The 24288-nt window shown below is 44.6% G+C and overlaps 1 protein-coding gene across 1 annotated transcript; it reads left to right on the forward strand.

Moving 5' to 3' along the window:
• The first annotated feature begins 2021 nt into the window (after nt 1-2021).
• On the forward strand, nt 2022-18993 carry smad7 (SMAD family member 7). The gene is made up of 4 exons (XM_029444991.1): nt 2022-3481; nt 4369-4422; nt 7905-7976; nt 18093-18993. The coding sequence occupies exons 1-4, from the start codon at nt 3016-3018 to the stop codon at nt 18629-18631; spliced, it is 1131 nt and encodes a 376-aa protein (XP_029300851.1). The 5' UTR covers nt 2022-3015; the 3' UTR covers nt 18632-18993.
• The last annotated feature ends 5295 nt before the right edge of the window (nt 18994-24288 follow it).

A 24288-nucleotide genomic window follows, 5' to 3' on the forward strand; every position in this document is an offset into this window, starting at 1 on the left:
AAAACGTTAAATAAAACTCGATCCTGCGCATTTATGCAGGCCAGGATGCAGACAGACTCTTGCAGCCAGACTGGAGCTGGAGCTACTTCCTGGAGTCTGGAGAATAGTCACACAAACACTCACACAACACACACACACACACACACACACACACGCACACACACACACACACACACACACACACACACACACACACACACACACACACACACACAAAAGAAAGGGCAGGGAGATGTAGAGAGAGGGGAGGGGACAATGTGCGTCTACAGCCACTTCCACAACCCCTCTGACAGACCTTTTCCTCTGACTGATTGCTTCCAGACTACCTTAAAAAGCGGCGCAGTCCTCTGAACCGTTTGGGCTCTTTGCGTTGTGCCTTGCGCGGCGCCAGTGGGGGATCCTGGGACAATGTGGGGATGAGCAATTGACTACCCCCATCCACACACGTACACACGTACACACACACACACACACACACACACACACACACACACACACACACACACACACACACACACGCACACACACACACACACACACCCCTCCTCCCTCCGTCGCCCGACCCTGCACATCTCATCATTATGAGCCATCCACCCCCCTGCCCTGCAGCGACACTGGCTCACTGACACATTAACATACTGCTGCCTGCACCTCCTCCTCTGGACTACTGTCTGTCTGGGGAACACAATTAGGCTACGGAGGAGACACACGCATATACATTAGGGGGAAAAAGCATTCATGCTAATGCAGCTCAGTGTGTCTGAGGTGCTCTGCAGCCACAGATGTTGTAGGTGTCTCTCTTCTGTTGTTTGATGAGATTATTTCAACACAATTTGCTGTGTTTTACACAGGTCTGGTTTATGGTTCAAACAATTCAATATGCACTACTGCTAATAATGTGACAACAGTGTAGCCATTAGTCAAACCATTTATATAGCCTTTGTATTATAGTTTTATATATAATATAAAAACTAAAAACTGCCACACTGTTTGGTAGTATATCCTATGCCTCTCACACTTCACATAATACGGTAAATTGATCAAATCAAACCATCGCGCCTGTCATAATAAATATGGACTTATTTGATAAAGACAGTAAATAAAGTGGACATATCCTTTTATCTACTGTCAGGGAGTAGGACATTGATCCACTGCCAATGGATCGTTTAATAGGATAAAGAAAGAAAGGTGGAAACTGTTGTGTTGATAATTAAGGCAAACAAACTCAAAGGACGTTCGTGTGTTGTCCCAGTTGAAAGATAAACGTCCAGCGGGAGGCAGCAGCGCGCTCTCATCTGTGTTTCGGACATGTTGGATTTTTGTCTTTGCAGTCCTAAGTAGAGGCTCGCAGGCACAACTTCTATATCCTAGCTAGCCCCTTCGCTTCTAGTAGAAGACCCCAACTACAGTCCTTTCTGAGTTGCGCTTAATGGTGGCGCAAGCGCTGCCTGAGAAACCTGATTAAGGGCAAATCCCCCACACAATACAACCAGGGGGAAACTACCACGATTGATTATCATGACTATAGCAAAATGTTTGATATGAGATGATATTGTCGTCCATATTTAAATTGTATTGATTTCCATCACCAATAATACATAGGCCATTTAGCATAGATGCTTTCGCCTCAACAGAGGGATCAGATTAATTGAACTCAATTTTACAAAAGATGCAACATTTTGTCTATTTTGCATATTCGTGTAAAATGTGCGTGAAAAAAACAAGCTTTAATAAATTACAGAGGGCCTACGTTATATATTCTTCAGTTTGGGCCTATTTAAAATTCAGAAATATAACATACATTTCTTAAATTGAGAGTTTAATTTTTGGCCAAACTTATTTTCCCAACCTTGTCCTCGTATTCTCAACGTTACACTTTTTCTGGGAAAATGTTAACTTTCCTACCCCTTTTCGTGTCCATGTGTGTGCACGTGCGTGTGTGAGCTGTGGGCTTGTTGTTTGCGCTACACAATCACATTTCTTTTAAGCGACAGGGTGTCTAGACACACACGTGACCGGGCGCGTCAATGCGCACTGGAGACGGAGCAAGGGCACCCAAACCATCCGCCTCATTTACAGACAGAGAGCCATCTACCCCCCTCGAGATCACTCGTCGGCTCGCTTTCTTCCACACTCAGACAGAAACTTGGTGTGAGATACGAGGTTGGATTATTTAATCTTTAAGGATTCTTCTTCTAAAATAGTTTACTAGGCTCGGTGCTCGGACGTAACCCGAGGGTCGCTCTCGCTTTCTCTTTCAAACGCAACTCAACTCGGGTGAGAGAATCAGTCCTGAATTTGCTCCCTGACTCTTTGGACGAGGCTCATTCTTACCAGCAAACCACATCCTCAGCAGACGAGTGGCATATTTAGACGATAACGGATAAAAAAGCCTCCGCGAGCCTGCTGGATAGCCCTACTCTGTGCAGTCGGATCAAGGATTCTTTGGATTAATGCTCTTGAAGAGACGGTGGCGAGCCTCAGTTTTCATGGGATAACTGTGATAACGTTTAGGCTCTATTATGCCACAGTTCGTCTAATTTCTACTACAGCTAATGCACTTAGATAGAAAGATGTTTTGACATTGTTTTTATGCTGAAAATCGGCACGGAGCGTGTTTTAAAGGGGTCAGTTCACAGCGCTATAGGCTGCACATCACCAAGTGAAGAACTGTAACACAGTCAGGCTACATGCTGCTGTGTTGTAGCAGAGCTTTATAAACTGCAATATTCATTTGTATAGGTTAGTCTTAAACATCTGGAAGTGATGGTTATTTATCCGCGAAGGAAAAGCTGACTGTCCCGGGAACCTCGACTGCTTTTCGGTGATCAAGCCTGCAGGAGAAGGCAGCAGAGACTGGCGTATGCTACAGATTTCCTCTGCTTATCCAGCTCCCAGTTTTTCCACCGTATTTTCTCAGGCTGCTTGTCATTGCCTGGACTCGGATCCCGGAATCTTCATGATTTGCGGACACCATGCTCGTTTTTTAGCCGGGGAACCCTCTTTTCGTCCCGCATGTTTAGGACCAAACGATCGGGGCTCGTCCGGCGACTCTGGAGGAGCCGTGCGCCCGTGGAGGGCGACGGGGAGGCGGATAGAGGGACGCATGGCTCCGGGGGCTGCTGCATGGGCAAAACGACAAAGGTGGCCAAGTCCAACGCCGGGTCGGAGGCTGAATTGAAGGCGTTGACCCACTCAATACTGAAAAAGATCAAAGAGAAACAATTAGAGTTGCTTTTGCAGGCGGTGGAGTCCAAGGGGGGTGCCCGAAGCCCCTGCTTGCTCCTGCCCAGCAAAGTGGACGCCAAAGTGGGTCAACAGTCTTACTCTCTCCCCATGCTGCTCTACAAAGTGTTCAGGTGGCCGGACCTCAGGCATTCCTCGGAGCTGAAGAGGCTGTCTTGCTGTGAATCCTACGGGAAAATAAACCCAGAGCACGTTTGCTGCAACCCGCACCACATGAGCAGACTTTGTGAACTCGGTGAGCTGGATTTTTTTTTATAATAACCTCAACCTCACAACAGCAGTTCTGAAATTGTGTTTAATTCTCTGGTGGTCGGACCTCATTTGAAATCAAGTGCAAATTCAGACACCGTGTCATTAGGCTCATGTCAAAGTATTACCAGACTCTTAAAGGGATAATTAGCCTAATTCAAATGACATCACCTCTCTTGGCACAGTCTTGAGTTTCCATAAGGTCAAACTTGACCGATGTGGAAAGCGTGCCAAGTTGTCCGCTACATCTTTCCGAAAGAATGGTGTCATTAAATCTGAATTTGGCTTCTTACATTGAAATAATCACATCACATATGTTTTCCATCCAATTATTATAATGATGATTTATCGTCTTTTTAAATGTTAAATGTGTTGGTTACTTGATTGGCTTGCATCCTGATGTTAAATTGTGTTTTTCACCTTCAATCAGAATATTTTTTACTTCATCAAAGCCCGGCTTTCTAAACAAACTGCCCATTTGGTATCTCAACATTTCACAATTGGCATTTCCAAAGTGCAAAGCGACTCATCCAGGGCTTTATGGTCTTTCCACGGTGAAGTTCCCATTGCCTGGGTGTGTGTGTGCGCGCGCGCGCGCGTGCTTGCTTGGCGTCCTGGGCCAAAAGAGGCCCGTATCTCAGTTTGTCCTAGACGCTGATAGTGGCCCTCCTGGCGCCAGGCGGCCCCCTGTTTATCTGCCTGCCAATGAAAGGCAATAGCCGCCCGGCCGGCCTCACTGCCTGCCTCTCCAGGCTGAGCTGACAGACACAAAACCTTTTCCCAGAAGAATGACAACTCTTATCATAAAGTTTAGATCTCTCCCTTTTTTTTCTTCTCATGCTCTGTTTGTCTCTTCCTCCCCCCTCCATGCAGAGTCTCCTCCTCCTCCATATTCACGCTATCCCATGGACTATCTTAAACCACCAGGTGAGCTTGATGTACACATACATAAATGCATATTTTAATTTCCTGCAAAACATGCACATCTGAAAAGCCATCTTGTATTCATGAATGTTTATGTATTGTCTGACATACATTTGCATATGGTCTTACACACATCCCCTGCAGTGTGTGTGTGTGTGTGTGTGTGTGTGTGTGTGTGTGTGTGTGTGTGTGTGTGTGTGTGTGTGTGTGTGTGTGTCTAGGAATCAGCTCCATGTTATGTTGTGATTTATGATAGCATTGGAGTGGCACGCCTGGCTGGCTGGGCAATTCTAACATGGCTGGCAGCCAGGGCAAAGCAACACAAAGTTGAGATACCAGCTATAGACTGACTGGCATGTCACCAGGGGCATTCAAGAGTGTGTGTTTGTGTGTGTGTGACTTATGGGGGGGAGGGGGAGTTGTTTGTTTGTGTGTCCATCTATCTATTGTGATTTGCAGCACAGACAGAGGCGTCTGGAGCCGGCCTGCCTTAATCAACCAAATTAATCATCAGATTAAGGTTTATAGGACTTGTGTGTTTGGGTGTGTGTCGCCGTCCCGCATCTGTTTGGATGTGTTTTGTTTTAGGGATCGAGAGAGAGCATGTGCAAGTGCGCCAACTGTTTTTCTCCCCATAACAAGCTTTGGTATTACTTAATTGTTTTCTCTCTCCACCTGTGCCAGACTCCACATGCTGCTGTGGTTGTCATCCTATTCCCCAGTGCTGGAAAGTGGCATCGGGTTATGTCATAGCCTATTAAGTCAGCTTTGAAGTGTGTTAGATTTCAGGCTATAACCAGAATAGTGCGAGAGCAGAGAGGAAGAGAAGGAGATGAGACTCCTTTGGTCACAAAGAGGGTGACAAAGATATACATTGCAGTATACAGCTTTGTTCATTTACCTCTGTCTGCCCGTACAGGAAAAGCTCAGAGTTGAACAATGACCTGCCAGCCAGTTAGTCAGGAGAAGGAGAAAGTGGCTTTCAGTGAGTGGAAACAATAGGAAGTCATTGCAGCTGCAGCTGTGGTTCTTCAAAGCCTCCTTCTTTCTGTCTTTATTTACCAGGCTTTTGCAATATTGTTTTACCTGAAAAGCATTTAACAAACCTGAAATACAAGCAGAACATATCCAGATTGATCAACAGTGAAATCCTCTTCATACTCAACCTCCTCCTGATGTGATATCTGTCTCAGCTCACGGAGCGTCTTTGTACTACGAGTTCTGTTGGAAATATTCCAGTGATGAAAGGAAACAAGAATGTAAATAGGAAATGCAAGCTGGATGCAGACAAAGGAAATTATTATACAACCAACCCTGTTTCCCTTCTCTGAGCAAACTGTTAAAACTTGAATTGGTTTGACTGCGTGGGAATTAAATATTGCCATCAAGAACAGATAAAGGCAAAGAAAATATCATCAGGTGGCTCCCAGTAGAGCTTTTAGATTTTTTAATATGCCTGTCTTTAAAGTCACATTTATTTAAGTGAAAAAGTGAAGCACTCTGAAAGTCACCTGCTGTGCTATTTCCTTATTCAGTCAGTGCAGCTGCAGTGGTGGTTAATCAAAAGAGACTCTGTCTGTCTGCCTTTCTGTCTGTCTCTGTATTGGAGAAGGAGGGTGAAAGACAACATATATTAATATGACAATGGAGTAGTCTGGAGGGTACAGACATACACACACACAGACACACACACACACACACACACACACACACACACACACACACACACACACACACACTCAGAGGTCGGATGAACTTATCAAGCAGAAAGATGGGGTTTTTCCCCAGTGGCCTTGGGGAGCTGTCAATCATCAACTCCTTGTCAATACTGGGCTCTATTACAACTTCTCTATATTTGCTTTATATTAGCCTGTGTTAAATCATCACGACATTCAGAAAACCTGCATAGATAACTTTCAGAAGGCAATCAGACGGAAATATCTGCATGAAGTGTAAGAGCGCTGGATTTTATGATGATGGTTTTATGATTCCAGTGAGCAGGAAGTGGGGTTATATGTGTCAGGGCCGGTCCGCTCAAAGAGCGGCGGTCAGTATGAAAGCAGCCGAGACGTGAAAACACTACCTTGTTTCAGCTCTGGGGAATATAAAACACACACTGTTTAGCTTTTTCTCTCTGATGCCCCCTCAGCCCTGTGGTCAGCTGTGAACTGTTGCCCGGGAGATCAGGGCAAAGGCTGCTGGCAGCCAATGAAAGCGAGGTAGGCTTGGGCTATGCCTGTGCATCTCATTGCTGTGGCCACAAGAAGCACGGGCCACGTCCGGACAGGGCAGGGTGGCTGGGAGGAGGGCTTGCAGTCAAACCGCTATGCTCGCGGTTTCCTTATTACTTCTCAGCTACTGCAGCTCTGCCTGGTCAAACAGGAGGCCAATGAGGCTGTTAGCTTTAGAGTGGAAGTATCCAACAGAAATATCCTCCTCCACCTCGCCATATGTGGATTAAATACTTACTGAACTCCTACTTGCTGTTTTTCTTCAGTTTGCATCCACTGTAGTTATTCCAAAACACCTCCGATAGAGCTATTAAATGGTCTTTTTTGCAACCTATTTTAATGCAACAGTAACACGGCTTGCAATGAGTGGAGGCGATCACCACCACACACCATGGTTCAATGGATAGAAGGTGTAGCGCAGCGTCGACGTGCTGCAAGAGGAATGTATTATTAGTGAATACCAAGCTACCAGCAGCAACTCAGCAGCAGTGGCAGCCTGCTCCCAGCAGTGCGCTGCCCTGCTCAACACACACAGCGTTTTTTTGTTAAAGCTCCATTCAGGTGTCATGTCGAAACTAGTCTACATTACATGTCTTAGTGGGAGCTAAGCATTGAAATGCAAAGAGAGTGTAGAGTGAGCGAGAATGAGTAGTTTTTATTTTCTTGTCTGACGGCTAGTGTGGCGTATATGTACGGTGAACAGCTTTCAAGCTCTGTCGGCCAAGGCAGCCGCAAACACACGTAAAACTTGATGTAAAAACGTTTCTGATAAACATTTGCTGCTGATGATGAGGCTCATATTTATCTGTTCTTAGACAGAAAAGCAGGGGAGGGAATATTATTAATAGACAATTATCAGTTTGGATCTCTATTAAAAGAGGAGAACACATTTGATTATTGAGCAGGGATCAGGAGTTTCCAGCTCGAGCCCATGCCTCAGTCATTAGCCGAAGAATATAGCTCCTTCCAGATCAGTAGCTCGTCTCTGCAGAGATGCAGAGCTAACGTTCCTCCTGAAGCAGTGGATTATGGGGGATTATCAGGGGTGTAAGAAACTCTCCTCTGTAAGTCTTTTCTGTGTGTGTGAGAGTGTGAGCTTCGTCGTCAGCGTCTTCATTAGGCATTGATTTCACTGGAGTGATTGACGGTCTCACAGCTGCTGCTTTGCCTTCTCCCCTCACACACACACACATGAACACACACACAGGAACACACACAGTGCTAATTCAAAGTCTCTCTTTCTCTCTCCATTAGATTCTCCAGACTCTGGACCTTCATCCAGTGAGACTGGGGGAACGACATACTCAGCCCCTGTGGGGCTTTCAGGTAAATATTCCTACAAATAGATTTCCCATCTTTTTCTACCGGCCCTTCCTTTTAAAAGTCATATTATTTTCCTCCTCTGTTTTCTTTTTCTTCTCCTGTGCATTCCTCCCAAAACACACACTCTTCTCCCCTCCATACTTGTGATGATGAGGCAGTGATTGTGGGGGCCCCTGCTTCCCCTCTGTAATAAAAAAAAGCCAGTGAAGGAGGGTGGTGTATTTCTCCCACATCCACATAAATTCCTCCCTCCTGGCTCTTTGAACAACGCTGCTCTCTTTTCCTCTTCCTCTTCTCCCTCTCTGTGTTGCGTGTAATGGAAGACAAACACGCCAAACCGTTGTTTGGAGAAGAATATGCTCTGTGCGTGTGGTATTGTGGGAAAAAATAGCAGCAAAGAGAGGCTTCAACTGACATGCGAGTGTTTGTTTGGGTGTGTTTGTGCGTACAGGGGATGTCTTTGTGGACAGTTAACTCTCCTCTGGGCTCTGTGTGGATAAGAGCGAGACACAGGCGCCTTTCTTTCTTCCATCTCTCATGCAGGACGTGTTTCGGGCTTCCTCAGCTTTTCTCCCATAATCCCCTTTGGCAGCGTTGCCTTCCTTACCCAGCGCCCTGTCCGCAGGCTACAGAATAAGATGGTGTTCACAGCGAGAGAGAGAGAGAGAGAGAGAGAGAGAGAGAGAGAGTTTGCTCTCCACTGCCTGAGATTGCTCTGTGCTGTTCTCTGCTTTCCTTTGCCTCAGATGGTTCTCATTACTGGGCCTTTAAAGCCTGTTTTATGTCAGTTGGTGTTCGCTGCCCATTCCCCCCCCCCCCCCCCCCCCCCCTTGTTTGGTGGTAGGGGGGTTAGCTTGACTGCCTGTGTGTGTCTGTGTGTGTCTGTGTGTGTGTGTGTGTGTGTGTGTGTGTGTGTGTGTCCTTAGATGGGGGTTCTTCTTCCTCTCCTCTCCTGCACACCTTCAGATAGACACTAAAGTCCTCCCTGTGTGAATTAACTAAAGACACATTTTAGACCCAGTTTAAACTGTGAAACCCTAGAACTGGAGTCTTAACAGGCGCCCCCATGCTCCCTCCCTTACTCCTCTCCTTCAGCAAGGCGTACTCTCTTCCTCCTCCCCTGTTTTCCTTCCTGACGAGGATAACATGGCAGCGATGGCCAGTGCTCCAGTGAATGGTCCTCCTTAGTAAAAAGCAGTAGAGGTAGAAAGGCCAGGGTGGGATGGCCGAAGCTCTCTGCCCTCATGATTTCCCTGGCGAGCCAAGAAAAAAAAAGCTGCTCCTTTCCTTTCCTTCCCTCATACTCCCTCCCTCTCTCCCTGCTTCCCTCCTTTGCTCCCTCCCTCTGGGGCTCTGACAAAAGAAACATGGCTCTCCCAGAGGCCCGCTGCTGACCTTCTAATTCACTCACTCTGCCCTTTTTATGTTCTTCTCCAGACATATTTACAGAGAGGAGAAGGAAGAGAGAGAGGAGGGTTTCTTTGAGGGAAGGAGGGTGGCAAGAGTCATGCTTTTACTATTTTGCATTGTAGTAGAATAATTAGGTTCTTGTCGACATTTAGAAAGAGCTAGAGTTGATTGGTAAAGCAGCTTTAATTATACTTTAGCAAGAGCAAAATTAAAAACCCATTTCAGACAGAGCTGATGAGATGAGGTTGGAGATAACATCCTCCTCTCCCATCTTTCCTTTTTTACTGTCTTTGTTTATCCATCTTGAAAAAAGCCTAGAACATCCAGGCTGGAAGGAGTTAAGTGAGCTGCGACAGCGACAAGCGCAAATGCAAACTAGGCTGCCTGCCAGGCTACCAGCTCCAAAGCTCCTCTCGCTGGCTCACGTCATCAGCTTGGAACAGAGCAGAGAGGAGGGAAGAGGAGTAGGAAAGGAGGAGAGGAGGAGGAGGAGGAGGAGGAGGGGGGTTGATGGCTCGAGGCCTGGAGCTGGGAGTCAGGGTGCTGATCTTGGTTTGAGCTGGCGTGAGGGCTTTAGCTCAGAGGTTTAGGTTTACCCAGAAACTGAAGAGAGAGATCAAGAGAGAGATTTGGAAATGGGAGAATGGGTCAGGGTTAAGAGAGTGCTGGATTGTTGGTTATGAATCTGTGGAGTGTTAAGTAATATTTAAACGTGTTAGAGACTAGATCGTTCATAAGCAGCTCTGGTGGCACCCACGTAGCCAGACTTCCGTCTTGTCAAGCACCAAGAGGTCTGGAACAAGTTTTGTGTGTGTATGTGTGCTCTAGGGCTGGGAATCATTCAAAAATATATTATATTCCAGTGCTGCTACGATACTTGAGTTTTCTTACCAATGCGGAATCCAAATGTTCGCATGTGTTAAATGTTGTCATTTCACAAGCAGCCATATAAGAACTTTGCCGAACTTTGTCTAAAATTGGCAACATTTTGTGTTGAGCCTGGAGCAATCTGATCAAAAATGTAATTATCTGGATTATGAATCTGAATGGTAGTATTTGATAATTAGTGATGTGGACACATTTCAGGTGGTCCAAATAAGTATTGAGGATTAAAACCCAGTCATAGTGTGTACATGCATTTAATCTTCTTTGAAGGTGAGTTATAGACGTCTGTTTGTGCCTGGCTCTTATTGGATGTGTAGCATCGGTGTGTGTATGTCGGTGGGTGCCATCGGGGACTGACCCGGAGTGCCTGTGTGTAAGAGGATCCAGTCGGGCTGCGGTGACATGTACGCACACACGCGCATTTTCACACATACACACAGACGGGCAGATAGAATGACCTGGTGCAAGCCCTGGCGCACGGCCGACTGTCACACAGGCGCTTCCTCCCACTGCAGGTTAAATTTAGGCCGAGTTGTATTCTTATACCACCAACCAGTCACCTCGCTCGACAGACAGTCGGCCAGCCTTTCAGTCACTCAATTAGTCATCCAGTGAATCGGCTGGAGGTATAACCTTCATCAGGGGCTCTGACACAGATTAAATCTGGTCTTGGCACCTCGGCTCATTAAATCAAACTAGTTCTGCTGTCATATGGAGGGCCCTGAAGAAACGGCCCATTTTTGGTGCAACCGCAGTGGGAGAGAAGGCCTGTGTGTTGTTTGGAATTTGTTTGTTATGAGTTATTTACAGTAAGTAAGGTTTAAATTATGTATCACCAATGTTGATACACAATCTTCTGCTAAGATTGCTAACTTCCAGCAATCGACGACTCAAGTCAGAAACAGAGCACCCTCAGTCTCTCTCCGCTCTCTCGGCATTCCTGCCTTGTTTGGGTTAGCAGGCAAAGGAAAGGGCTGCGCAGGATATGACCTCATGTCTTTGAGGAAAAGGGGAGCGGACAGGGAGGCAGCCGAGGCCTCTTCTTGACGGAAAACAAACACTGGAGTGCACCAACCATAAAGAGGGAGGGAGTAAAACAAAAAAAGGAAGACAGAAATTAAACATTTGTTTCTTCAAAGATACAAATTTACATATATATATATATATATATATTTATATGTATGTATTATAGCCGGGTAGACTTGCTACAAAAAAAACATTTTAAAACAGTTTCTGCTTTGGTTAAATCTTGATGTTCCTTTTGCTTGAACAGTAAGAGAAATGAATGAAGTAGGGAGAGAAGATGGCGGCTTTGGGTGGAGGAAGAGATGGCCGGCAGCTCTGCTCTGTTCTCTGTAATTTGGAGGCTGTGTGTTCAGTCAGCGAGTTGAGCAGAGCAGAGCCGGCCCGCTCCGTGCCGGGGCCAGGATCTCTCATTACTCCCCACTTCCTCTCCTTGCGCGGCAGCCAAGCCGCCTCTTGGCAAGGGACTTCATTTTGGTTTTTGGCCGTCCTCTGCTCCCCACCCTGTGTCATTATGCTGCACAAATCGAAAAAACAGCACGCGGAGACAGCGGAGGATGGAGAGAGGGGGGAAAGAGAAGAGAGGACGGAGTGCTTGTTTGGATTTGTGCTGAAGATTTTCTCAGATTGAGATGCTTCTTGTTGTGTGTTTCTTAGTGTGGCATAATCAACATTTACAGTTGAAAACATTGGCCTACCTTAGCATTAGCCGGTTGATTGAAAGGTGGGCTATGCAGATTTGGCTCCGAGCCAGAGCTGGAGGGAAGCCCAGAACAAGATGAACATTGTTTTGGTTTGCAGTCACTCTGTGGAAGTGGATTTTGACATTACCTCAATGTATGAAGATATGAAAGAGAGACTGCGTGTGAAGGAGAAAGAGGACGGGAGGGAGAGAACCCCCTCTTTAGCAGCATAAAGACGGAAATGGGAATAAGTGAAGACACATTCCTGTAAACATGTGTGTGTAGTGTGACACACAGTACTACTGTCTCTACTCTGCTCATTCATGTAGTCAGTTTGTCTTTTGTGTACTCAGACTGGAGGTGTGCGTGTGTGTCTTCAGCTAAGCGACAGACTCAGCCCTGTCAGTAGCTACATCTCTATCATAGACCGTGATGTTGGCATAACCACACACACACACACACACACACACACACACACACACACACACACACACACACACACACACACATTCACAGACATACAGAGGTGCATAATTATTAATAACAGAGTAACATCACAACAAAAGCTCAGACCGCACACACAACTGGCTCTGCTGGTTGTCTGGTGTGTTTGTATTATTCAGTTCCCACAGTGTTTCACTACAGTACAACAATGTGGGTGATTGTTCGGCTTGTCTGTCCATCTGTCCATAGCAAGTCATCCTCTGACTTGTGTGTTTGCAAAAGTGAGCTGATGACATCATTACAGCCTGCCTGGCACCTTGTATCCAACTAGCCCATTGTTTATTTGTCCTGTCACCCTGGGAAAGCTGGGCTGCAGGGGATTGTGTGTGTGCGTGCGTGCGTGCGTGTGTGTGTGTGTGCGCGAGGGTCAGCATGATGAAGTGTTGGAATAATAACTCTTCAGGAGTAGGAAGGAGGTGTTACAGGAGAATAAAATGTCCTTCAGTGAAAAAAGTATCATGATGTAGTTTTCTGTTAATGTGGATCCAAATGGAAGATGCTGCCCAATTAATTATGAAACATTACTGTATTTTATCTCAAACTGAGATAAAAACACCGTGCCTAAGCAGCATCAAGATATGTGGATCATGTAATTATAGCAGAAAGTTCCACTCAAAGAAAATTATATTGCAGATGGAGGCTTTAGGAAAACATGCGCCATTTCTTCTCCTTATCTCCTCCCGGTCGTGGCCGGATGGTTCATGTTAGAGATGGCGTGTCTGCAACTCATTCTCTCTATCTGTGTTTCTGCTAGGAGTCAGATCTGTAGATAGCGAAACTGTGCCACTCCCCTATGTGGTTTTCCTGCCATCAGGGCTTATTTAGGTTTCCTGAAGTGGGGGGAAGGACTTCACATCTTTTTACGTAACCTGCCACCCAAAAGAAGCACTTCCTGTCAGCTGCTACCATCTATTCGTCTTTATATTTATCTACCTGCTAAGGCTAAACAAAATGTCAAAGTAACCAGTTACAATCATTCTAACAACAGATGGACTAATTTACCTTTCAACTGAAATAAATAAATATAGTCCATGGCCTACACGTTCAAGGCTATAGTATTGATGTGAGACAAAGACACTCTGTCGTCACTGCACACACAGCTGACCTTTCTCTTTCTGACGGGGTCGCCTGTCATTGAATTAGAAGAAAGTGAAGTTAACAAGCGCTCTGCTAAGGACTCTTACTCTACTACTACATTACTTGTATTAACTCAAAAAAATCTACAAGACCACATATCTTTGTGAGCACAGAGAGATGGAAATGCACAGGCTTTCATTATTGACAGAAACACACACACAAGGCTGAACATATACGCCGTGGCAGAGAGAACAAAAGGAATGCATCCAGAGTGACCCTTGACCTTTGGAATAGACTTTCCCCGGCTCGAGAGAGGGTGTTGACTTAGAAAATAAGGCACCATGAAGAGTCCTTCCTTTCCCCTGGAGCTGCTTCCTTTATGTCTTCCCCATTCCTTTCCTCAGCCACTGTGTGTCTAATGACGACAGGGTCATTACATGTCTGAGGCGAGCGAGGCACAAACACACACACACACACACACACACATATATATAGGGCTCTCAGGGATCAATAGGAGACTATTTACCAATGTTGATAGTGTTGTGTCCAGGAGTGAAGGTTGAAAACTGTGTGTGTTTGCATGAGGGTGTAGGAGTCTGACTGTGTTGACTTCTGTATTGTAACCTGGTGTTTGTGTGTGTGTGTGTGTGTGTGTGTGTGTGTGTATGTGTGTGTGTGTGTATGTGTGGAGTCAGACAGAGGTAATGATTAACCTTTCCAGACTGGCCCTGAGCGAAGCACCCAGTCTGTCGTCGCCCTCCCCCCCTCTCAGCCGTCCCTCCTCCACCAAGACCAATTGTCTCAGCTAGCGTGGCGCCCACTCTTTAAGATCATGGACCATTAAAATCCACAGGGGAGCTAGCAGTGTGTGTCTATATGCCGAATGTGTCCTCCCTGTGCGGTGGTGTAAATATTTTGCATTGCAAGGGGGGTTTATTTAATCACATATATTTACAGTTCCTCCCCCTCCCTCCTTCCTCGCAGACCATAAGCTGATCATCCATTAAATACCTTAAAGATATGGGTGCAATATGCCATTTTTTGTTTGCATAGTATTGCTAATAGCTAACATCCACATTTGCACTAACCAGCTGCTTGTTGCAATTTCAAACATTGCAATGTAAAAAAAAAAAGCTTTTAACAAGGTCTGTTATAATTCTTATCATCCACGATCACATGATGCACACCAATCTGCTCCAGTGTCATTCAGCAATGATCCATCAACATTTTAGCTCTCGTCTTGCGTCATACTGGACCAGCAGGGAAAGTCTTTTTATATGTGTGGGCCCCATGGGACCAACCAGACTGGGACAGACTCGCAGCAGACATCTGACTGGAGCACAGCAGAAAGGGCCGGGGTGACAGATGGCCTCAGGCTGCCAGCTAGTCCGCTTATCTCCAGCGAGGAGAAGCCTGAGACACACAGGCTGAAAGGCCGCAGAGCAGACGAGCAGGTGGGGGCGGCAGACAGATAGACGGACTAATGCTTCGATAGGCAGACGTCCAGAAAACAGACAGACATGCAGACAGATGTACAGACAAGCTCTGTAAGTGTTCAGGGGCTGGAAACACACCGCTCCAAGGACACACGGACTCCGTGCAGACACTCTGACGACACCGTTTGACACACACATACACAACTACGTGAGAAGCACCTGAAATAGTGTCAGACCGTAACATGAGGATCGTCACCGGCAGACATCTCACATGCAAACACACGATGTGTTAAACATTTAAATTCAGTTAAATGAGCCTTGCACTTGGAATAAGGTGTGCCGATACAGGGCTGCTCACATTAGTGTATGTTTTATATATATATACGTGCGTTTGTGGTTCTGTGTTCAGCACTATTACTCATGAGGTGAAAGCTCATCTGCTGTCAGGACAAGCTGTGAACATATCCTTCACGAGGCTGCGCCCCACAGATGGAGGAGTCTGTCTGTCTGGCTTTCTCTCTGCTGAAACTGAACAGAAGAAAGTACGAATACTGTAACTATATTTATTTTTGGGTCATTTGTCTCACTCTCAAATTAGCTCTCAGTCGGTCTCTTGTGTAACTGTTGCTGTGCTACTTCTGTATACTTCTACTCCACTACATTTCACAGGGAAATATTGTACTTTTTTTTAATACTCGCCTGTGTCGTATAATGCGCTCTGTGGCTCTGGAGGAAGTTTTATAAAGTCTGAGAAAATCACCCCCTGATGATGTCCTAGTGATGTATTCATGGTCATCTCAGTTTGGACAAAACTATAACAGCCTGCGTTACAAACAGATGGCACAGAGTAAGAAAGACGTGGACATTTATCAGTCAGGGAAGGTCTAATGAAAGACGCTATTGAGTTGCATTGTGGGAAGTGTTGAGGTTGACCAATACTGGTTGGGACATTATCGACTTTACCATTCTTTTTTAATCTGTCTCTGGCAAGACAGGACTTGTAATGTACTGTTACTACATCGTGGTATTGCAACTTCTACACAAGAATACTTCTTACACCACTGCTTTACAAGCTGACCCTTCTGTTGCCCTTCATGTTTCCCTCTCTTGTTTTTCTGTCTCTCTTCAACCCTTTGCTTTGATCCTTCCCTTTTCTCTCCTCTGTGGTTCTAACTTGCTACTAGTCAGAGTTTCTGAGAGGAGAAGAGAGGAGAAGAGAGGCGGTGAGGGAGGGGAAGTGGGGCAGTTAGTGTAGTCCTGAATAGCAGGGTGTTTTCAGGCTGCAATGACAGGCTCAGACAGGCAGCCGCTCTAATGACCTCTGACGCCAGGCCCTGTCTCTCCCAGCAATAACAAACACACACAGGGCCCCACAGGTGAGCTCCACCAGCAGACCCTCTGTCAGCTGTTAAGAAAGTCCAACGCATCCTTCTGCTTATCAACCACGGCTGTTCCTGTACGTACATGTAAAACAGACCCGAGAGCAAAGCTCGGCCAGGATCGGAGACTCTGTCTGACATCAGACACAAAAGACACTTTCTGTCTCTTATCTCAAGATAAATGCTTTTGCCCTCCATTTAGTCTAAGGTAGATAGCTGGGTGCTTAGTTTCCCCCAGCACCCCATGAAGACGGATTTACGATAAACTCCCCAAGGCTCAGCTCTGACCAACTTCAAAGAACACAGCCCCTCTTGTTTTATGGAAGGCATGCTTTCAGTTTTTCTCCTCCCTCCCACCCCTTCTCTCTGTTTCTGACTCTCTTCTCTCAGTGTTGTCTTTTTCTTCCCCTTTTTTCTTCTTCTCCTTCTCCCTGCGTCTAATGAAGGCTAATGACAGGCCGCGGTGAGTCCGCTCAGGCCGGCAGAGATCCTGCCGCATTAACGTTGCAGTTTGTCTCAGACGGGACCTTCCAAATTACCGGTTACATTCACAGCCACCGCCAGATGAAACGAGGAAGGGGGGGGGGGGGGGGAAAGGGGGAGCGACTGAAATGGCTCTGAGAGTAGCTCTGTTAATTTTTTCCCTCACATATATTTCCCCTCTTCAAGCTTTCTTAACCCTTGAATGTGTCTCTCATCGCGGCTGTATTTGAGCGTTTGTGTGTGTGTGTGAGAAGAGAGGAAGTATAAGAGATTGTTGAGCAATTAGGTGACGACCCCTAAAAGCACAAGAGACGCTTAAAAAATCAGGAGAGGAAGCAATGTTGCAAAAGTAACAGACAAAATATGTGAAAAGCATTCCTTCTCTTCCCCACCCCGCCCCCTCTTTCTTTCCTCTCGCGCTCTCTCTGTCTCCCTCTATTTCCCTTGCGCCTGACTGGCTCCCACTTTTCTAGCTGGGAGCCAGATTTCTGTGGAATAGAGATATGAAGGGGGAGAGGGACGGCACATTAAAGGGAGATGGGAGAGGAAGGGGGGGGGGGTGGAAACTGGAGCATGGCCAATGCTACACTTCTTTTACGCTCAGGTGAAACTTTAGACCGGAGAGGCCTAGCTTGTCAACGATGCAGACACCAAGGTTTGAGAGTTAATGGCATTGCTCGTCAGCTAAACACCATGTGCTTCACCATAGACAGGGAATAGTTTATGTGTTTATGAAAGTCACGTCTCTTGTTGCTAAGTTGTTGTGGCCTCGTATTTTTGAGCATAAATTCCAAGATTTAGCTTATACTTTCGTCCAGCAGGGTGAAGCATGTTGCTGATGACAGTCGGTTGACGTCACTACATTGTTGGCCAGGGCGCTACAAAAATACAGCGAGCCAGACAGAAGATAAGCATTTAATGGTTAGACAAATATTGTACTGCGTGTGGACACTTGCCTGCCAGTGTCTCTGAGTTGCTTCTGGATGAGTTTACTTTTGGCTCGCTATGAAAGCAAATTCTCTGATTTCCAAAACAGGGATAAGGAAGAAGTTGTGAAGAATTAGCAATGTTTGATACGTTCGGTGTGCTTTTATTTTGAAAGCCTCGTCATCTTTTCCTCCTCTCCTCTCATTTTCTTCTTTCTCTTTGTATTTTACAGTCTAATGTTTCAGTGTCATCATGTCTTTACTTTGGAGCTTCCCAAGTCTGACCCTCTCCTTCTCTCTCTGTTTCCTTCAGATTCCCTGGCGTTACAGGAGTCTGGCGATCAGGCCCATTGGTGCGTGGTGGCATACTGGGAGGAGAAGACACGCGTTGGGCGCCTCTACTCAGTCCAGGAGCCCTCTCTGGACATCTTCTATGATCTACCTCAGGGGAACGGCTTCTGCCTGGGCCAGCTCTGCTCTGACAACAAGTCCCAGCTGGTGCAGATGGTGCGGGCCAAGATAGGCTATGGCATCCAGCTGACGCGTGAGCCAGACGGGGTGTGGGTCTACAACCGCAGCTGCTACCCCATCTTCATTAAGTCGGCCACACTGGACAACCCGGACTCACGCACGCTGCTGGTGCACAAGGTGTTCCCCGGTTTCTCCATAAAAGCTTTTGACTATGACAAAGCCGGCAGCCTGCAAAGGCCGAACGACCACGAGTTCACGCAGCAGCCTCGCACGGGCTTCACGGTGCAGATAAGCTTTGTGAAAGGCTGGGGACAGTGCTACACGAGACAGTTCATCAGTAGCTGCCCGTGTTGGTTGGAAGTCATCTTCAACAGCCGATAGCAGCGGCTTTCCTCTTCTTCACCCTCCTCGCCTCTTCTGCCCCCCTCACAAACAGACTACACCCCCTTTTCCTTTTTTGTTCCGAAGGTTCAAACAGAGAAAAAAAACAAGTTTTAAAAGAAGAAGAAAGTATAAAATTCTGACGGACTTTGTTTAATAAATGACTAAGATTTAATTAAATAAAATAAGAAGCGAAAAATGTATTTTATGTTATATATAAATATATTATTAATTGTAAATATGAAGACGTTTTATATGCATCATTATTTATGTATTGTGCAATGTGTTGATGAGAAAAAGAAAATAAGATGCACTTTGCTTAATATAAATGCAAAACAAAGAAATGCCAAAATAAAAAAATAAAAAAATAACATTTCTTGTCCGGTGTGTCCTCTATGTTTTATCTTGTTTAGTTTTTTAATGTTTTCTTTTGGTTTTATGCATAATCCAAATTGAATCATTTCTCTAAAGCCCTTCTAATTTAGTTTTCATTATTAACAAAGTCAACAGTGGCTTAACTTTGTGTCACTGAAGGACTTTGATGTCATGTTTTGGTTCGTAAGAGCATTTCCCTCAAAGACAAAATGAGTCAGACTGTGACAGTCATAACTCATTGTCCCTATCCTTAAAGGCTCATTACGCCTTTTAAAATTGTCGTTTTTTTCTGAGTTATTTTCGGACAAAAGTCCCTCTTCCTCTCTGTCATTAACCGTCTGATGACATCATAGCCAGGAAGCAGTAATGAATTTCAGGAACCAATAAAGTCAACAGAGGGTCCAGCTTCCTGGAGGAGCCTTTTCATTTTAATGGATGATAAAAACAAAAGGAATGTAACGTATCAAACAATCACATAAACAATTAGTTGCCGCACCTGAGGAAATGAACACGTACTGGAAAATATAGCGGAAGATTACAACTTCATTTAGACATTTTAGATATCAGATTAATGGACCGACTATGAGATTAGAGGCGCTGGCCTATTTATGACCTATTGTATTTCTAAAAGCAAGACAAAACAAAATAGATTTCCTTCTAACAAAACCTTTCTGTGTGTGTGCGTGTATGTGTCTGTCTGGGCCGCGTCCTGTTGCTAGTCAGATGGGTGTCTGTGAAGAGGATTACTACTGTAAGCCTGCTTTACTCACACACACTGTCTCAAAGACCTACATTCACAAGACCCACTTTCCACGCCTTCCAACCCCCATCCTCCGCTCTGTTCAACAGCACTTTGAAAAACCTTGGATTTTATTTAGAATATGAGAGACAAAACAACATATTTAGTGCCAGTGACTCAGTAGTGGAGGCAGAGCTGAAATGGAGCATGTATGTGTACTTCCTCCCCGTCCCTTTAACCCTTCTTATGAAAGAGTTGAATAGCAATTTACAATTTGGTTATTGCTTGTATATTTCAATTATTGGCAAATAATTACTGAAAAAAGACAATATGTAAAACTTAAATAATTGTATGGTCTTAGCTGACACATATAATAATGCAGATATAGAATAATAAACATAAATCCGTACTAATAAATACGGCAGCCAATATTTGTGACTGACTCAAGCATACATATTTATATTCTTTCCCTTCTGTTTTATTAATGACTGTGCCCAGCACATACATTATTGTATCATTGTATTCACTATTACACCCAGAAAGTAAACTTAATCGACAAACAGGGGGAAATTATACCAAAAATCATGCAATAACATCAATGACATCATGCACTTTAAACTCATGGCTGCATGTATGCCCTAGCAACAATAATCCCTAACCCTGCTAATACAACTAAAGCAGCTCGAAGCTTGTGTGTGTGTGTGTGTGTGTGTGTGTGTGTGTGTGTGTGTGTGTGTGTGTGTGTGTGTGTGTGTGTGTGTGTGTGTGTGTGTGTGTGAGAGAGAGAGAGAGGACTGGCGTAATATCCATGACTTCCCTCAGACAGGGTGACCTTGATTCTAGCAATAATTCCATTAAAACTATTACAGATTTCACTAGCGTCTCTAGTCAGCATAAACATGTGTATTACACATGAAAGCTGTTTTAGTGAGCAGCTTCTAAGAAAAACACTATTTTGTAAGCTGGTTTCAGTATTATTACACTCAGGACAATTAAACTTGACTATTTCTAGGCCATGAAAATACAGTATATAAAAGAATAAATAAATAAAGGTTCTAGCTTTTCTGGCTGCGTGAAGGAGGCCTTGAATCACTGTAAAGAATGTATAATTTAACACTAAATAAATAAAATATTAGATGATGCAGATACATCAGCTTCTTTTTCTGGGGTCCACACACAAACTTAACAAAATAACAAGAATACATTAACACATGAAGAAAAGACACAAGATACAAAATAGAACAACTATCAAGGTTGTACAGTAGCCTAAACAAATGACATTCATTCATATACTTATATTACCTAATTTTGCTGAGTGACAAACTCGTACAACAGAACATACATCTTTATATTATGCAGTGGCGGGCGGTGCATGTCACACCTAGGCCTTCAGTGATGTCCTACACAGTCCCACCTGAATTATTCCACCTCTTAATACCATCATTATGACGCTATGGCTCTAGAAACTATACATTTAGATAGAAAGGCAGTATAACCGGGTGTTGCATCACCCTAGCAACAGAGTTATATTAATATGTACGAAACATTTAGTGATAAATAGCAGGCATTCCCAGCAGTACAATGTGCAGTGCCTCTCGGAGGCTGTGAGCCGGGGGTACCGCTCGTAGTTAGTGATTTGAAAGTGGCGGACAAACCCTTTTCCCAGCTGTGATAGGCTCGCTAGCGTCGGGGTTGGCCGTTCTTCTCACGATGTCTATCTTTTCTTGAAAAGATCGTCTTGAAAATGGCGTTGTAATTATATCTGCGACCAAATCGATCTCTTCTCCTCCTTCAGCCATTGTAGGTTGAAAAAAAACAGCTTGTAGAAATCTACACAAATTAGCTCGTTCAAGGTTGCTAGCTCTACATAGCTCTGCCTCTCAATAGTGCGTATCAAATTAAAAGACGTGGACGTGCTGACGTTATCGTACACCTGCTAGCTGGCCCCGATGTCCCCAACTCGAAATCTGATTGGTTATCGCCACAGTTTTGTCTGCGTTCACTTTAAGCGACAGGCGCCCTCACTGTTGATTCTGAAGGCCTCAGGGCAGATTTCTTGGACCCTGGCAACACATCATGGCTGAAATATGATTGGATAAAAGCTCTAACATAAAGACCAGACCTCCAAATCTCGATATTTGTGGAAAAAATATATAAAAATTAAATGTATATTCTGATAATGTTTAGGCCAGCAGAGAAGGCCTTGCTGGCCCTGACGGCCCACCACTGATATTATGTTAGTACACAATGAGTTAATATAGGGTTACTAATGGTCTGTGATGCACATTAATGAAGTAATAAATTCTGAAATCCTGGATTAACTCCTTCCTGTTCCGTAAATGCAGTAGTATTTTCTCTCAGGAACTAAGACTCTATTATTGTATTATCCATATTATAGGCTACTATATTATTTAGTTGTGGTGTATATCTCTTTCAACCGTTTTCTCAAATTGGTGAAACAGCGCTCCTCTGGAGTGTAACAGCTGGCACATGTTTTTTAATGTATGTGGTGAAAAAGAAGTATTACACTCGACAGCTGTGACGCAGCCAGGTGAAACTGGCATCCTTCAAATTAAAATATAAAACAATCATTGCATGCATCACGTCATTGTGAACCATGAATGGACAAGTGTCTGTACACTTTTTTTTTTTAATAAACGTTGAAGCAACCGCTCCGAGGCCTCACAACAGACACATTTTAGGCTTTAGGAACATTTAAATCTAACCACCGGGAGAGTTGCAGTGGGACATGACTATCACCTGGATATTGACTTCACACATCCATGAAATACAGAAGAATGGGTTTCGGCGTCAAGTAAGGTGAGTCAAAAATACAACTTGTCTGTCTGTCTGTCTGTCTGTCTGTCTGTCTGTCTGTCTGTCTTGCTGCTGCTTAACTGTGTGTATTTAACTACTTGGCTGTTGATGATATGGAGGTTGTTTGGTTTACAGGAGGCTACTGTCCTTTGTCTGTGCTGCCCAGACATTCAGACACCATTTTAGTTTGCATTTATTAGCTGTTCATTCACCTTTTGGCTGTGGAGTGTTTGTTCATTCTTTAAAGGATTGTTTTTTATGTATTCAAGTGTATCTTAATGCACCTGACCTGGGCTGCATTTAAATTGTTTATTAAAATGTCAGAAAATAGTGAAAAATGCGGGACCAATCATAATAACATTATTAATTCCTATTATTTGTTGATATAATATAATATTGTTAAGGGGAACAAAGAAATGGTTTTAGTTCTACACTTGACCATATGTACACTTAAAAGGTTATTGGATGCTGTAATTATTCCTTCTATGCATACTGGCTGTGAAATGAGCCCTTCCTGAACATAACTAGATTTGAAAAGATCAAGGACTTTCATTTCATTTTGAAGTTCAGAAAAAGCTAGTTAGCGTATGAGGCTTCAGCCATCTGAGTTACACAAACCAAGTGGGTATCTTCAAAAGTTAAGGCTCTGATGTATTCCGAAAGAGATAATGTACATACGGGCATGTGACTATTGTATTAAAGTAGACATGAATATTTTCAAACCTACGCTTTTACATTACACTTCTCCGTTTCATGTTGACACAAGTGCCACGTTTGTTCCACCACCTTATTCCACAATACACTGAAATGCTATCTGCATGCTGGACAGTCATTTGTGAAGAATCAAACTAACATGTCTGTGGTTAACACACCCATGCAGTAGCAGGTTCGCTACTACATGGGTGTGTTTTTATGTATATTACTGTATATATGTGTGTGTGTGTGTGTGTGTGTGTGTGTGTGTGTGTGTGTGTGTGTGTGTGTGTGTGTGTGTGTGTGTGTGTGTGTGTGTCTGTGTCCTAGGGGGTTGGTAGGATGCACAGGGTTCATGTGGTGTGTAGGTGGGGTCTTACAAGCCTGTCTAGGTGGAGTTAGTGGGGGGTTGCTTTGGCCTGTTCTTTGTGTGTGAATGTGCCCTGACCTTTTCACTTCAGGAATAATTTATTTCTAATAACAATGTCATGTGACATTGAATCTGATGTAAACATCTTCTTGATTGTTTAAATAATGTGTTGTAGACTTGTCTGGAATGTGAATCATCTTAAACCGCATTATTGTTTGAGACATCCTATATATGCAGTGTGTATATATATATATAGATCAAAGGACTCGATGCTTTGTCCTTTGCGTGCTGTGTGTCATATATTATTTGCTCGCCTGTGTCTGTGTGTGCTCATGTGTGTATATATGTCCATGTATTTCTGCACATGGGTTTTTGCATGTAGGGATGCAACACAAAGTCCTCGCCCGTGCCGGTAGACACAAAGCCAGACCCCCCCCATCCCCCTCTTCTTCTTCCCCGAGGGGGGGGGGGGGGGGGATAAGACAGTCTGTCTATCTGCCTGCTCTCAGCAGGAGGGGGGAGATGGGAGGTTATGGAGGTGGTGGGGTGGGGACAGTCTAGCCGTATTTACTGGCTGGATGTGTCTGTTGGGGGTTTAAAGAAGGGGACAGTCACTTCTGGCATTTTTATGCTTATTTAGCCCCAGCATGGCCTGCAGTCATG

The sequence above is a fragment of the Cottoperca gobio genome, chromosome 12 (assembly GCF_900634415.1).
Source record: "Cottoperca gobio chromosome 12, fCotGob3.1, whole genome shotgun sequence".
NCBI lineage: Eukaryota > Metazoa > Chordata > Actinopteri > Perciformes > Bovichtidae > Cottoperca > Cottoperca gobio.